This window comes from Falco peregrinus, chromosome 6 (assembly GCF_023634155.1).
Source record: "Falco peregrinus isolate bFalPer1 chromosome 6, bFalPer1.pri, whole genome shotgun sequence".
In the NCBI taxonomy this organism is placed as follows: domain Eukaryota; kingdom Metazoa; phylum Chordata; class Aves; order Falconiformes; family Falconidae; genus Falco; species Falco peregrinus.
The window spans coordinates 86532954-86545524 of NC_073726.1; the positions used below are offsets into that span (position 1 = coordinate 86532954).

The following is a 12571-nucleotide window of genomic DNA, read 5'->3' on the forward strand; positions in this document are numbered from 1 at the left end:
CCCTGGGCTTTTTCCGTCTCCGCCCACCCCATGTCGCGCACCGGTGACGGCGGCGATGCGCCTGCGCGGGGGCGGGCCCGGGCCAGCGGCGGCCCTAACGCCCCGGGGCGCGTGCGCGCGACGAGGCGGGACGGTGCTGGGGGGGCTCTTCGTCCGCATGCGCGCCGCGCCGGCCGTGGGGAGCGGGGGGGTGGGTGGAGCCGTGGTCACGTGGGCGGGGCGGTGGCGGCGGCCGGTTGTCAAAGAGAATGAGGGGGCGCGCGGGGCCGCGCTGGGCGGCCAGCCAGGGGGCGCGCGCTGCCGGGCGGGAGGGCCCCGCCCCGCCAGGTGAGGCCGGTGGGGAGGAGGGGGCGCGGCCGCGGCGCCGGTTGCGGTGCGGCGGGGGAAGCGGAGGGGCTGGCGGAGGGGCCTGGTGGTGGGCGCTGGGGGCGTGCAGCGGGGGTGAGGGGGGAGCGCGGTGCCGCGGCCTCCCGGGACCCCCCTTGTGCCCGCTGTGCTTGGCCGTGGCGCTTGAGCCCCGGGCCGCTGCCGCCCGGCTCACCGTGCGCGGCCCCGCCTCCGCTCTCCGCCGCAACCTGAGGTAGCGACGTGGCAGCCGGCGCTCGGCAGCGCCGGGCGGGTGTTCCTGCAGCGCGGGGGGCGCTCGGTGGCGCTTACCGGCCGCGCTGCCGCCGCCAGGTGGGTGCTGGGCCTGTGGCCCCTCGGGGCCCGCGGAGCCGCCGCTCGGGGCCTGGCTCGAAGGGGGAACCGGGGGAACGGCGCGAGCTGCGGCAGCCGTTAACGCACGCCCCGCCGGCAGCCGCCCCAAGGGGCTCCCCAGCCCCCCCCGGCGCTGGCCGGCTGGTAGCTGGCTCTTCAGGCCTGGGAGCCCGTTAACGGGTCGGTGAGACGTAACGGCAGCGCTGGAGGTAGCTCTGCCCCCGGCCATCCCTGCTCCTCCCCTGCCTCCTGGGCACGGGCCCGTGCTGAGTAACCGCCAGGTGACCTCCGAGATGCTGCGCTCGCTGTACAGCTGCAAAACTTTTCCTTGCTGCAATTGGGAACAAAGCCACTTATAAAACTATTACAGAAAAATAATCTTGTATCTTGATTAATCCTTTAAACTAATCAGTGTTCCATAGGTGCAGTCTTCTGGCAAACTGGCCTCTGTGCCGTCTTTTGGGTTGCTGTGTGTACGTTGTTTATCCCCCTTTACTGGTTCTCATAGTGTCCTTCTCTTTCTCTCCTAATTTTATTTAAACAGAAGCAACCCACGCACCCCCCAACCACTGCAGAATGAGATTATGGCTTGTAATCTAAGCATCTTTGTATAAAATAACACAAAGCAGGGAAATACACACATTTCACCTTGTTTAATCAGTTTTTGGAAGCACTGCTTACAATGTATTTTTTGATTTTGTCATCCAAAGGGCATTGACAGTAAGACAGCAGAATGAAGACCAAGTGCTGTAATCGATTTGTGTTTTGCTCCAAGACAACCAGCTATACCTTTCTGCTCGGAGGGGTGTTTATTGTGTTGGGGTCAAGTCGAATCCTCCTGATGAAGTATTCCGCCAATGAAGGTGCTGTTGGGCAATAAACGTCATGTACCTTGAATAAGAAGGAGTTTGTGTGGAGTGAAATGGATACTCAAGAGCCTAGTTCTCCACCTGTGGAGCTCCCGGCATAAATATTCTATTATGTAAATAGCGATGTGTATTTTTATATTGGAAAAATTTCTGTATAGTCACTGGTCTAACATAAAGCAATGATCTGGGTTGCAAGGTGTATGATCCCTGTGGAGATTCACCCTTAAAAGATGTAGTGAATTATTTTATAGCTGATTTTCAAAAACTAAATTGTTGTGTAAGTACTATTGATGGTACATGTCTTGACCGAAATATTTGTCTTGCAACAGGCTTAGGAGGAAAGTGGTATCATAGTGGGTGTGCTGTAACTGGCTGGTATTACTGCTTCTCCTTTTGCCAAGTTTTAGCAAAGTATGCTAACAAAGATACAGTCCTGGAAGAAGGCTGCGTCATCTGGAAGCTGGTTTTTGTGAGGGGAAAAAATAGCATATTGCTGTTTGGGGAAAACATTCCCATTTTTTTAAATTTCTTTAAAACATAGATGTTCTTGAGTTATTCCAAAAAGTTCTGCGGTAAGCCAATGGTTTGGGACTGTGAAAGAGACCAAATAAGGAAAGACTTCAACCCGGAAAGGAGGCTGTTCAGGAAGCTGTATATCATAAAAATTGGAATATTTATAATGAAAGTGCTGGCATAACCTTTTGCATTTATGGAAAATGGCTAAAATTGGGACTGGGGGTGTGTGTTAAAATAATTTATTGCTCTAATTAGGGATGCAGGAGACAGGATCTGATTGTGTGCTTTCTATGATTTGCTGAATCCCACAGATAATAAATACGATTACCTTCCTACAACAGTGAACATATGTTCTGAAGTAGTAAAACTGGTCCTGTGTGTGGTATTGGCACTATGGGTTAAGAAAAAGGGTGAGTACCTATGTTTAAAATAACTAAAATGTGTTGGCTTAAGATTTTCTTTACTTCAAATCTCTTTTTTTGGTGGGTGTTTTTTTTGGTGGGTAGGTGGGTGGGGGCATTTTGGTTTTTTTTAATGATGGATTTACATACATGTAGTAGTATGGAGTAGGTCCTGATAGTAAGTTTCACTGGAATTGTCCTCCATGCAGAGTTATAACTATACTTTTATAACTCTACTTTGCACTGTAAATTCAGGTGTTCTTGAGTTGCGTGTGTGCAGTAGCTGAAGTGGAGACAGGTAAGTTGAATTAGAAAGTGTAACAAAGTTTAACATTTTCAGAATTTTAATATGGTATCATGCAAGGATAATAGGAATCACCTTGCTGAAGTCATGACCGAACATAAGCTTATAAATTGCTCTAACTCAAGGATTGGCCGTTATTGGCCTCTGTTCTGACTGCTTTTATTTAAAAACACTGCCACCTTCTACTGAAGAGGCTTTGTGTGTGTTTAGTGGTATTTGAGTCAGAAGCAACAATGTTAGAATTCAATGTTAGAATTCAAGTTAGCTTTGTTGTGAAGACAAATCTTGGAGCTGTTGTTCAGAGAAAGCAGTGCCAGGCTTCACTAGCTACTGGTTTTGCATTGCAGGCCGTTTTTCTTTTTTCTTTCTTGGACTTTCTGTCCTGATGGAGAAAGGATGAGAGGTTTACTTCATAGTATTTTAAAATGGTAGAGAACAGACGCTGACATTGGAAGAGGGTGTAAGGCACTGGAGACTCATGTTAAATTGAACTGCTGGTTTTGTTGGCTTCTCCACATTGATGGCTGCAGCTCTGGCTAGCTGATGAAATTTTCACCTCTACCATTTAGTACAGACATACCTAAGACAGTAAATGTATTCAGTCAGTGTGTGCCATCCTTGGCTACTGCTGAGTACGTTTTCTGGTTTTCTTCTCTGCCCCCTCCCCAACTTTTTTCTTCCAGATGTCTGAGTTTCGCTGAACTCAGTGTGTCGGTGGTTCAGAAGACGATTAGATAACATTGTGTAGTCTTAAACCTGTGCTAACAAAGTACTTCTGTCACCAGCTGTAGAGTAGTCTAAGGTTTATCACAGCCTTCCTCGTCATGCGTGTGTCCTCAATACCTAAGTAAATATCGTTCTTTGTGCTTGTCCTTTCTTTCATCCTTCTTCCAATATGTTTTAGTTTTACCCAGGTCATGTGCTGTGTGCTGCAGATACTGAGTTCTGGTTTATTTTGCGTTTCTGACATTACTGGCTGTCTTTGGGGTGCTATATACACAGATCTGCTTCTGTGTCGTTTTTTCAGTTTGAGATTTGACTGATAATCATCAGAAGATAATACTCAGTAATGATGTTGCTATTGTGTGGGGACTTCAGGGTGCTTTTTGGTCCTCAAAGAATGGTTGGTAATTGATTGGTTTTTTGCTCCCAGCGGACGAATATTCTGATGGGGGTAATATGATGTTTTCTCTGCTGAAGCAAGGAGGTAAATGCCTGTACATGCAGGATTGCTGCTCTAGTTGTGTTTTCTGCCCTAGGTTTGTCCTCTATGGTGTCAGAGGACTGTGGTACCTTAGTTTTTTCAGTCCAGCGGTGTTCCTGAAAACAGAACAGTGGTACCTATTCTGTTACAAGGGAATGGGCTTTTGATACGACAAAAAATATCTTTCTTATTGATTTCTTTTCCTTGTAGAGGGTTGTTTGGATCATCCCTTTGAATGTCTTTCCTGGAAGAATTTTTGTAATTCCATGAAATGGTCAATTCCTGCCTTTCTTTACTTTTTGGATAACTTGATTGTCTTCTACGTACTGTCCTACCTCCAGCCAGTAAGTATACATACACTGAGTAAAGTATCTTCCGATCTCTTAGTGGTTGGTAACATTGCCCTTAGACTATCTGCAGTTGTAACGCTGGCAAGGCAAGATTTACAGGTAAAAGAATGATCTGTTAACTGACCAGCCAGACTTTTCCATACTCTTGCCCACTAGTCAGTATTGTACAGCTCTCAGTAGAGGACATTGTCTGTGTATTTTCTCCATCTGAATTGACTTAGAAATAGGCTGAATTGCTTAAGTACTAGGCAGGTTTTTAGTGCTTTTCCCTCCTTTGGTTTCTTCAACTCTGTCTTTTAATGCATTTGCTTATCTCGCTAGTATTTGACATGCACTTTTCTGTGCAGCTTCTACCACTCTGTGTGGCTTCACATAATGACTTGTTTTCCTCTCACACTGACTCCAAAGAAAAGTGAATAAATGTTACCCCACAAATGGAGGAAGTGTAACAGGAACTGTGGAGAGGAGGAAGAAAACTCTGACTCTTAATTTTTACATTTGTTTGTAGTTATGTTTAAGCACAAAATTTAATTGGTACTTTCTTCTAGGTACTTACATCCTTTTGGATGAATCTGCATATGCTCAGTAAATAGTACAGTTCTTGTGCTTTCTTTTATTTTCATGCTAGGATAATTTTTGGTTCAGAATCTGTGTTTGAAGTTACATGGAAACAGATGGTTAGTGCTTGCTATAAAATACTGTGGCTGCCCCTGTTTGACGTTAAAATTAAATATAAATGTTTCTGTTACTTCTCTTTTTTTAATTTGTCTTTGAAATATTGTCCTTTTAGGTGTACATTTCTGTCAGGGACAGATGAGTGTCTGGAATAGGACCTGTCTGGAAAAAATCTAATTAAATCAAGAGTCAGATATCTTAAAATAACATGCATGGGAGCTTGGTTCCGTGGTTTGCCATGTGTGGGTTTTTTGTTTGATTGGGTTTTTTTACTTCAGGAAGGAAATTCAGCTATAGTGTTTGTAATAGCAAAGCCTGATGTTTAGAAGGTTACATAAACAATATTGCTTTCTTAAGCAACTTGATTTGGCTCAGTTAAAGTAATCTTTTGTAATATGCATAGGTTTTATATTTTACACACACACCCTGTCTCTCTCCCCTCAGGACCTATGTGCTCTGAGATTCTTCTTTTTTAGAACTCTTAGCACCTTACACCTTTTAACTGGATATATTTTATAAGGATTAGCTGAAATTCTAACATTATGGTAAACAAGTGCTAAAAGAGATAACTAAAATACCTGTAAGACAGAATACCTGGACAGTGTAGAAGACCATGTAAGTGTAAAGGCAGAGGGGCAAGATGCTTGAAAGAAGGCAGCCACACCTGACTGAACTGGCTTCATGTGACTTAAAAAACTAAGCTTGGGACTAAGTAGTACCTGGGTGAGCAGTTGCTTGAAGTGTGGAATTGCTTTGGTGAGACTTTTCTCTTGAAGCTTCAGCTATAACTATGGATACTTTTCAGTGGCTAACATTTCGTAGTGGTAAGATTTGACTTTGTAGAGACTTTGTGACATGTGAAATAGTGGCACAATGATCTTTGGTAAATTTTTGTCTTACTCCTCCTCATCTAAGGCAGAAGTCCCTCGAGGCTTTGGAGAACAAAACAGACTCAAAATTAGTTCCTTGTAACTGTCCTGCTATATATTTTGATTGTGTTATGTTACCAGAGATGTTGGATGGGGGGCTTTGACTGTAAAGCAAAACCAGAGTATACACAGAACACTTGTACATTTTGCACCAAGCCTCTTTTTTCTAGAGTGGTGTCTGCCAGATTCACTTGTTTGTTCAGTATTTTTCTCCTTCCACAGTGTTCACCTAACACAGATATTTATTGAGTTGTAAACTTGCAAGTTAGAAAATTAAGCTGTGTTTTCTTAGGCAGATGTCTCGTGTCAATTTTCAGCTTACCTGAGGCCTTGTGTTGTGGTGTTTCATGAGATATATTAATCATGAGATAGTATGTTGGAATAGAGTGGAACTAAGATAATGGAAAAGAAAGAGCCTGTGCTTTTCCTCTGGTAAATGAAAACGGCTCTGCTGTGCAGAATTGGGAATGTGGAAATACAGATGAAAAAGCTCAAGATAAAGTCTGTGTTTTACATTTCTGAGTCCATATGTGGTTTTGTGTAAAATTGTCTAAAAAAGTGACCTCACTCTAAGGCTGAGTTGGAGAAAAGACTAAAGATGCTTAGATTTTTTTGTATGTGTATCAACTACACAAGGCATCCCTGAATGACACACATTTTCAGAAACACCCCCACCTCCTCCCCAAAAGAACCTTTTTTCCCCAATGGTCCTGGTAGATTCTGATCTTTAATGGTAACTGCAGTGCCTAAAAGAGCCTTTTCTTGGTTCAGTGTCCCAGTATGGAGCGTCTAAAACAGAGACCAAAAGGACAGTCCTTGCCACAAGGAGTTTGCAGCTTGGCCGTGGCCATGGATTAGGGCACTGTCATTATTATACAGCTATTCCCAAATTAGACAGGAACTTCAGGGTTGTGTTCAGTTATACTTTAAAATAGTTTAATTTTTTTTGTATAGTTGCAGTCTTGAAAATTCAAGCTGAGTACCTGCTTACCTTTGATAAATGATGCAGAAAATGCATTTGGCATACAAGAAGTTTTATTATCTGCAAGTACCTTGTGCAAATCTGGAATTTCATGAATGCTGCAAGCTGGCACTGCAGCGAGAAGCAGCCTTGCCTTCTCCTATTCTTTTCTTTTTTCATTTTGAAGCAGCTTCCTCCTTTGTGCTGATGCAGCTCTTTTTGCAGCTGACTGGTCAACCTGGCTGGGGAACTGATCTGACAGAAAACTACACCGTTTTCTTTTTTGTTAAGTAAGTTTTCCGCTGGGTTGGTTTCTTCACATCTTTGTTTCAGTGCAGCTTTCCCCACTACAGTGGAACTTCGGCTCTGTGGTTTACCTGACATTCTGAAATGGACTTGAATGTTGTTTTAGGGGCGTGTTGTTCTACCACTTGGGTAAGGAAGAAAGTTCAATATCAGGATGATGCTTTTCACTCTGGCACCTTGCTGAACGGTGAACTCTTCAAGTTGGTGGGCTTTTGACAGCCATACTATGTCTGGAGTATAACTTTGTTCCCCTCCTCCTCTTTCTAGGCAATGGCTGTACTCTTCTCAAATTTTGTCATTATAACAACGGCTCTTCTCTTCAGAATAGTGCTAAAGTAAGTAGTGTTTACTAAAGTAAATGAAATTTTATATCTTCCTAGCATTGATGAAGAAGTTAAGCTACATTCTTTCTCTTTGTTTGATGGGAACAGTAATTCTCTTTTCTTGTGGCTATACCAACTTGGAGAGACGGCTTTGTTTTCTACATCTGAAGATGCAGGAAATAATAGTTTATTGGGATTCCTTACGTATCTCCACATGTTTGGTCAGCTGTAATAGAACAACTGAAATCATGATTATATAGTTGTTGGATGGTCAGAATTAAGGTTTGGGTACTTTCCTTTGAACATTAAATCTCACATGTCATGATTAGCAGTATTTCTTTACAGTCTGCTGTAATTCTTAATTGAATGTGAATGTCATCTAACAAGAGGGGGTATTTAAGAGGGAAAGATAGTGGTGTCTTTGGTAATATTGTGCTAGCCCTGATGTGTTTCTGGTCAACTGCACAGTAAGTTTTAAAAAGTGATTGTATGTCTGTTACTCATGTGACAAAAGCCAGACGCTCTGTCATATATGTTCAGCTTCACCTGATTTGTGCTCTGTGTGGTATGATTTAGATTCAGAAAAGACTGACAGGGGAATGATATGACTCGAAAAGTCACTTGTGTTGAACATGGAGCAAAGATGCCTTTCCTACAGGTGTTAATATACCAAAACAGTGTCTGATAGTCTGACTTGAAATGCTTTTTCTCATTTGTTTAGTTTTGTTTCCTGTGATGTCACAGTTTACTTAATCATCCAAATTTTTGATTTTCCCCAAGTTAAAGAGGCTTGGATTGAGTGAAAAAATAGTATAAATCATTCTAACGGTCTTATAAATTATGTTCGTAGATTTAAATAATTTACCATCATAAAATACTAGAAAAGGGCACAAAATCATGGGGGAAAAGTGAAATGTAGTGAGAGTTTACCCAAGACAGAGGGTACTTATTTGAATGTCTGTGACTTCTTTTTATCCATCAGACCTGTGTTCAGATGGAGACAACGCTTGCTTTTAAGTTGTTAGTATCTAGAATTAACACAATCTTGAAAGACTTCCCTTAAATTGTCTCTACAGATTACTCCATTTTGTATTTCTGTGATTTCTAGCCTGGCCCCCCTTTGCCATAGCAAAGCATGCTGCATTTTGGCATTTTAGTCTTGATTCTAAAAACACACGATTTTTCTTTGCATCTGTTTCTTTACCCTGTGGCATGATGTCTTTCATGTGTTTTATAGAGCTTGTTCTCCTGTAATTTAATTTGTGCCACTGTGTTTCTGAAGTTGGTGGCTTTTTTTGTCTACTCCTAGGCGAAAACTCTCTTGGGTACAGTGGGCATCTCTGGTGATTTTATTCCTGTCCATCGTTGCCCTGACTCTAGGAACTGGAGGCCATCAGCAAAGCTTGGCTGTACACGGATTCCATCACAGTATGTTTTTTAGTCCATCTAACCACTGCCTTCTCTATACCGGACCCGAGGAAGCATGCTTGGAAAAGGGCAACTGTGTAGCACCAAGTTTCCTTCACAGCTTCCAGTGGAATGTCACCAGTACCATGGCAGGAGCATTGAAGCCTCTCCGCCTCAGCCTGGGCCATCTGCTTATTCTAGTGCAGTGCTTCATTTCTGCACTGGCTAACATCTACAATGAAAAGATCTTGAAAGATGGGGATCAGCATGCTGAAAGCATCTTCATGCAGAACAGCAAGCTCTATGCGTTTGGGGTGCTGTTCAATGGGCTTATGCTGGGGTTGCGGGACAAGGACCGGAGGCAGATAGGGAACTGCGGCTTCTTTTATGGGCACAACATCTTCTCGGTGGCTCTCATATTTGTCACAGCTTTCCTGGGGCTGTCTGTAGCCTTCATCTTGAAGTTCCGAGACAATATGTTCCATGTTATGACTGCTCAGATCACCACTGTTATCATCACCACCGTCTCTTTCATCATCTTTGACTTCAGGCCTTCTCTAGAGTTCTTTTTGGAAGCTCCTGTAGTGCTTCTCTCCATATTCATCTATAATGCCAGTAAACCAAGAGGCCTGGAATATGCCACTCTGCGGGAAAGGGGCAAACTCGTCAAAGGAGATGCATGGGAGAGGTCAAGTGGGGTAAGGCTTTTCAGTTCTTGCCACCTCTGGTTTCTCGTTTGTTTCACCTCCATTTACACCATGGAATGTTTGGAAGATTCATTTTACATGACCGGATTCATCCCTGAAACACAAAACCCCCTGGGTATTTCTCAAAATCTTTTACATTGATTGGGTGTTGCTTTGCATATTCCACTTTTTCAGCTCATGAAGCTTAAGTAAGCATTGCTTTCCTGCTGTGACTATAGACAGTTCCACAAGTGATGTTACGTTTGTACAAATCCTTCCTTGAAACCTTTATAACCAAAATACGCCACCGGGTATCCAGAAATTGAAGCCTGGGAAGTAATTGTACTTAAGTAGAATGGATAAATCTGTGTAGCCGAGCCTATATCATGAAGGAGTTGGTAGATTTGATGTTCTTTCAGCCTTAACAGTCAAAGATACCTGAAGACCAAAAGGTAGTGTTTAAACATAGAGTTTTAACACGTTTTTTTCTTACAAAACGTTTCCCCCAGGCCTGTTAGTGTGTTTTGTTTTAATCTGAATAGTAATCTAGTTAACCAGAGCATGGCAGGCTTGCTCTTTGATATGTCATTCAGCTGAGCCCAGCAGTCAGTCTGTCGGGGAAGGGTTCATGTCTGTATTTTTAATATGCGTGTACAGCTGTTTTCTGTAATACGTGTCGCAACCAGAAGAGAGTGCTGTCTCCATGTATTGCCAAGAAACGTTAAACTTGGAAGAGATGTTTTCCAGAAATTGCACCTGGTGCCTTTTCAGGTTGTGTTTAATAAGAAGTAAATAACACAAAGTCATATATTTTTGGTGTACCAGGCGTTATCTATTTTAGCGCTTACATTGAGCAGCTGTAGTAAAAACAAATAACACTATGTGTGCAAGCTTCCTGATGAAGGAATAGGCTAGGGAGCGAGTCACTGGAAAATGGTAAAGATACAGGGGATGTTTTTTATAAGCATATATATCCTAGAGCAAGATTACAACACATTGATAAGAGATTTAAAATAAAATGTCTTGTTTTATGTAAATGATGCCTTCAACATTTTTTTTTATTTTTTTGGTATTAATAACAATGCTCACATTGTTCTCTTTTGCTTCTGGTTCCTGTAGGATGGAGAAGAATTTGAGAGATTGAACAAACCAAGCAGTGACATCGATACAGATGAAGAGTCCCTCTAGCACAAGGCTGGCTCAGGGGAGTGCTTATTACTCTTAGTAAGAGAACGTTCATATTTTATTAACATAGAGAAGGGTTATTTTTCCCCACTTGTGGAGCAATTGAGACTATTTTGGTGCTGGATGTTAGAGGTGGATGAGGAAAACATTCAAGCTATATGTATGGAGAGTTGTATTCCCTCTTCCTATCCATGTAAATCAGGAGTTCAAAATCTGCTGAAAGAGGTAATATTTGTAACTGATGAAAACAAGAACAGGCTTGGACCCTGGACTCGGTAGTCTGGATGATGTTCTACGTTGTGGAAGGCAGCCCTGGACTATAACCATATGTCTTTCACCACTTCGGTTGACTGTCTGATGTCACTGCAACTTTGTGTATGAATTCCTTGGTTAGCAAAGCAGAGATAATACAGTTCTCCACCTTGCAGAAGTGGTATGAGTGTTGATTAATGTTTCTGTTGCATCTTCCAATGTACAAATGGTCCAGTAAGTTTTCTTTTCAGGACTTATGATGTTACTAATAACCTCATAAATAATGGGGCATATTGACTGGTTTATTGTATTTTGGCAATTCAGATTGACATATCTGTGGCTGAGTAGAAGAGTCTTTCTGAACCAACCTCATCAAATTTTCACTTAAGAATGTATAAAAAATCAATAATTTGTGTTAAGGGTATGTTGATCTGTCGAGCAGATTTGAGTTTGAATGGTCTTAATTCTGTCTTCATTTGTGTTTGTACATCCGTGTAACTCTGTACTGACTCCTATGGAGTCCTTTCTTTCTGATTTTCTCTGATGTGACTGAGAGCAGAACAGATTTTACTGGCTTCAGCCACTAGATCTCCTCACATTTTCAGTGTGAGACTGTTGTGTGCCTGTCTTCCAGTGTGTGGGGAAATGGAAATTTGGCATGCCTTTGTAGCAAATAGTGAATTTTACATGCAATTTATGTGGCCTAAATTTGAAAGAGCTTGAATAAAACAAAAGTGTGTTACACAGCATGAATACATCATGGGGTCTTTTTTTGTGTTTAGAAAGGCAGTGTGTGAAGCCTTAGTTTGCACTGAGGCTGCTGTCTGAAAGCAAGTGTATTATGCAGCTACAGTGATGCCCTTCAACATCTGGAGGACTGAGTTTACAGGTGTTGCTCCACCCTGTCAGACTGGTAAGGTCTTGCATTCGTTTTGTAGAGAAATTGTTCTGCAGAGTGCCAGGCATAGTGATCTCAGAATCACTGCTGAGGCGTCTGCTGGATTGCATTTTGAGTGAGATGAAAAATAGGTTCCAAATAATTCAGAGAATTTTAAAAGGGGGAAGGGAAAGGGGATGCAGATAAGAGATTCTTGGTATGTGCCTAAAGCCTCTTCTCTCAGAACAGTGGAAAATATTTTGGTTTATAATTTCCTCCCTTCAAAAATGCATCTTTTATAGTTGAGAGATACTGTGAAGAGAATTCTTAAGAAGATAAGCAATGAGCTCAGTGTCAAAGCCTCATACCACAGTGTATAGTAATCGGTTAGTGATGCATTTCTTTGTGGACTGAAGACAGTCCTGCCTTTGTTCCCCTCTGCCATCCTGCTTCCAGGCACTGTGTATAACAGCTTACTTATGCATACTGTATTGATGACTCATTGCTATATTAATTAACATACCTCCTGTCATTGATCCATCAAGAGGAACAGCCTGTTTCCATATGCAGTCAATGACTGTCAAGTTATAAACTATGAATCTAAAGTATCTCATTTCTTCCGTTTTC

At 42.4% G+C, this 12571-nt stretch overlaps 1 protein-coding gene across 3 annotated transcripts; it reads left to right on the forward strand.

The window, feature by feature from the left end:
- Nucleotides 1–181: 181 nt before the first annotated feature.
- SLC35A5 (solute carrier family 35 member A5) lies at nucleotides 182–11816 on the forward strand. 3 transcript variants are annotated; one of them, XM_055807215.1, is made up of 7 exons: nucleotides 182–327; nucleotides 1410–1562; nucleotides 2396–2494; nucleotides 4204–4337; nucleotides 7482–7549; nucleotides 8847–9642; nucleotides 10750–11816. In XM_055807215.1, exons 2-7 carry the CDS (start codon nucleotides 1433–1435, stop codon nucleotides 10816–10818), a joined length of 1296 nt encoding a protein of 431 aa, XP_055663190.1. In that variant the 5' UTR covers nucleotides 182–327; nucleotides 1410–1432; the 3' UTR covers nucleotides 10819–11816. The 3 variants fall into 3 exon arrangements, with proteins under 3 accessions (XP_055663190.1, XP_055663191.1, XP_055663192.1); XM_055807216.1 differs by lacking the exon at nucleotides 182–327 and adding an exon at nucleotides 485–678; XM_055807217.1 differs by lacking the exons at nucleotides 182–327; nucleotides 4204–4337 and having other exon boundaries at nucleotides 1547–1562.
- Nucleotides 11817–12571: the final 755 nt, after the last annotated feature.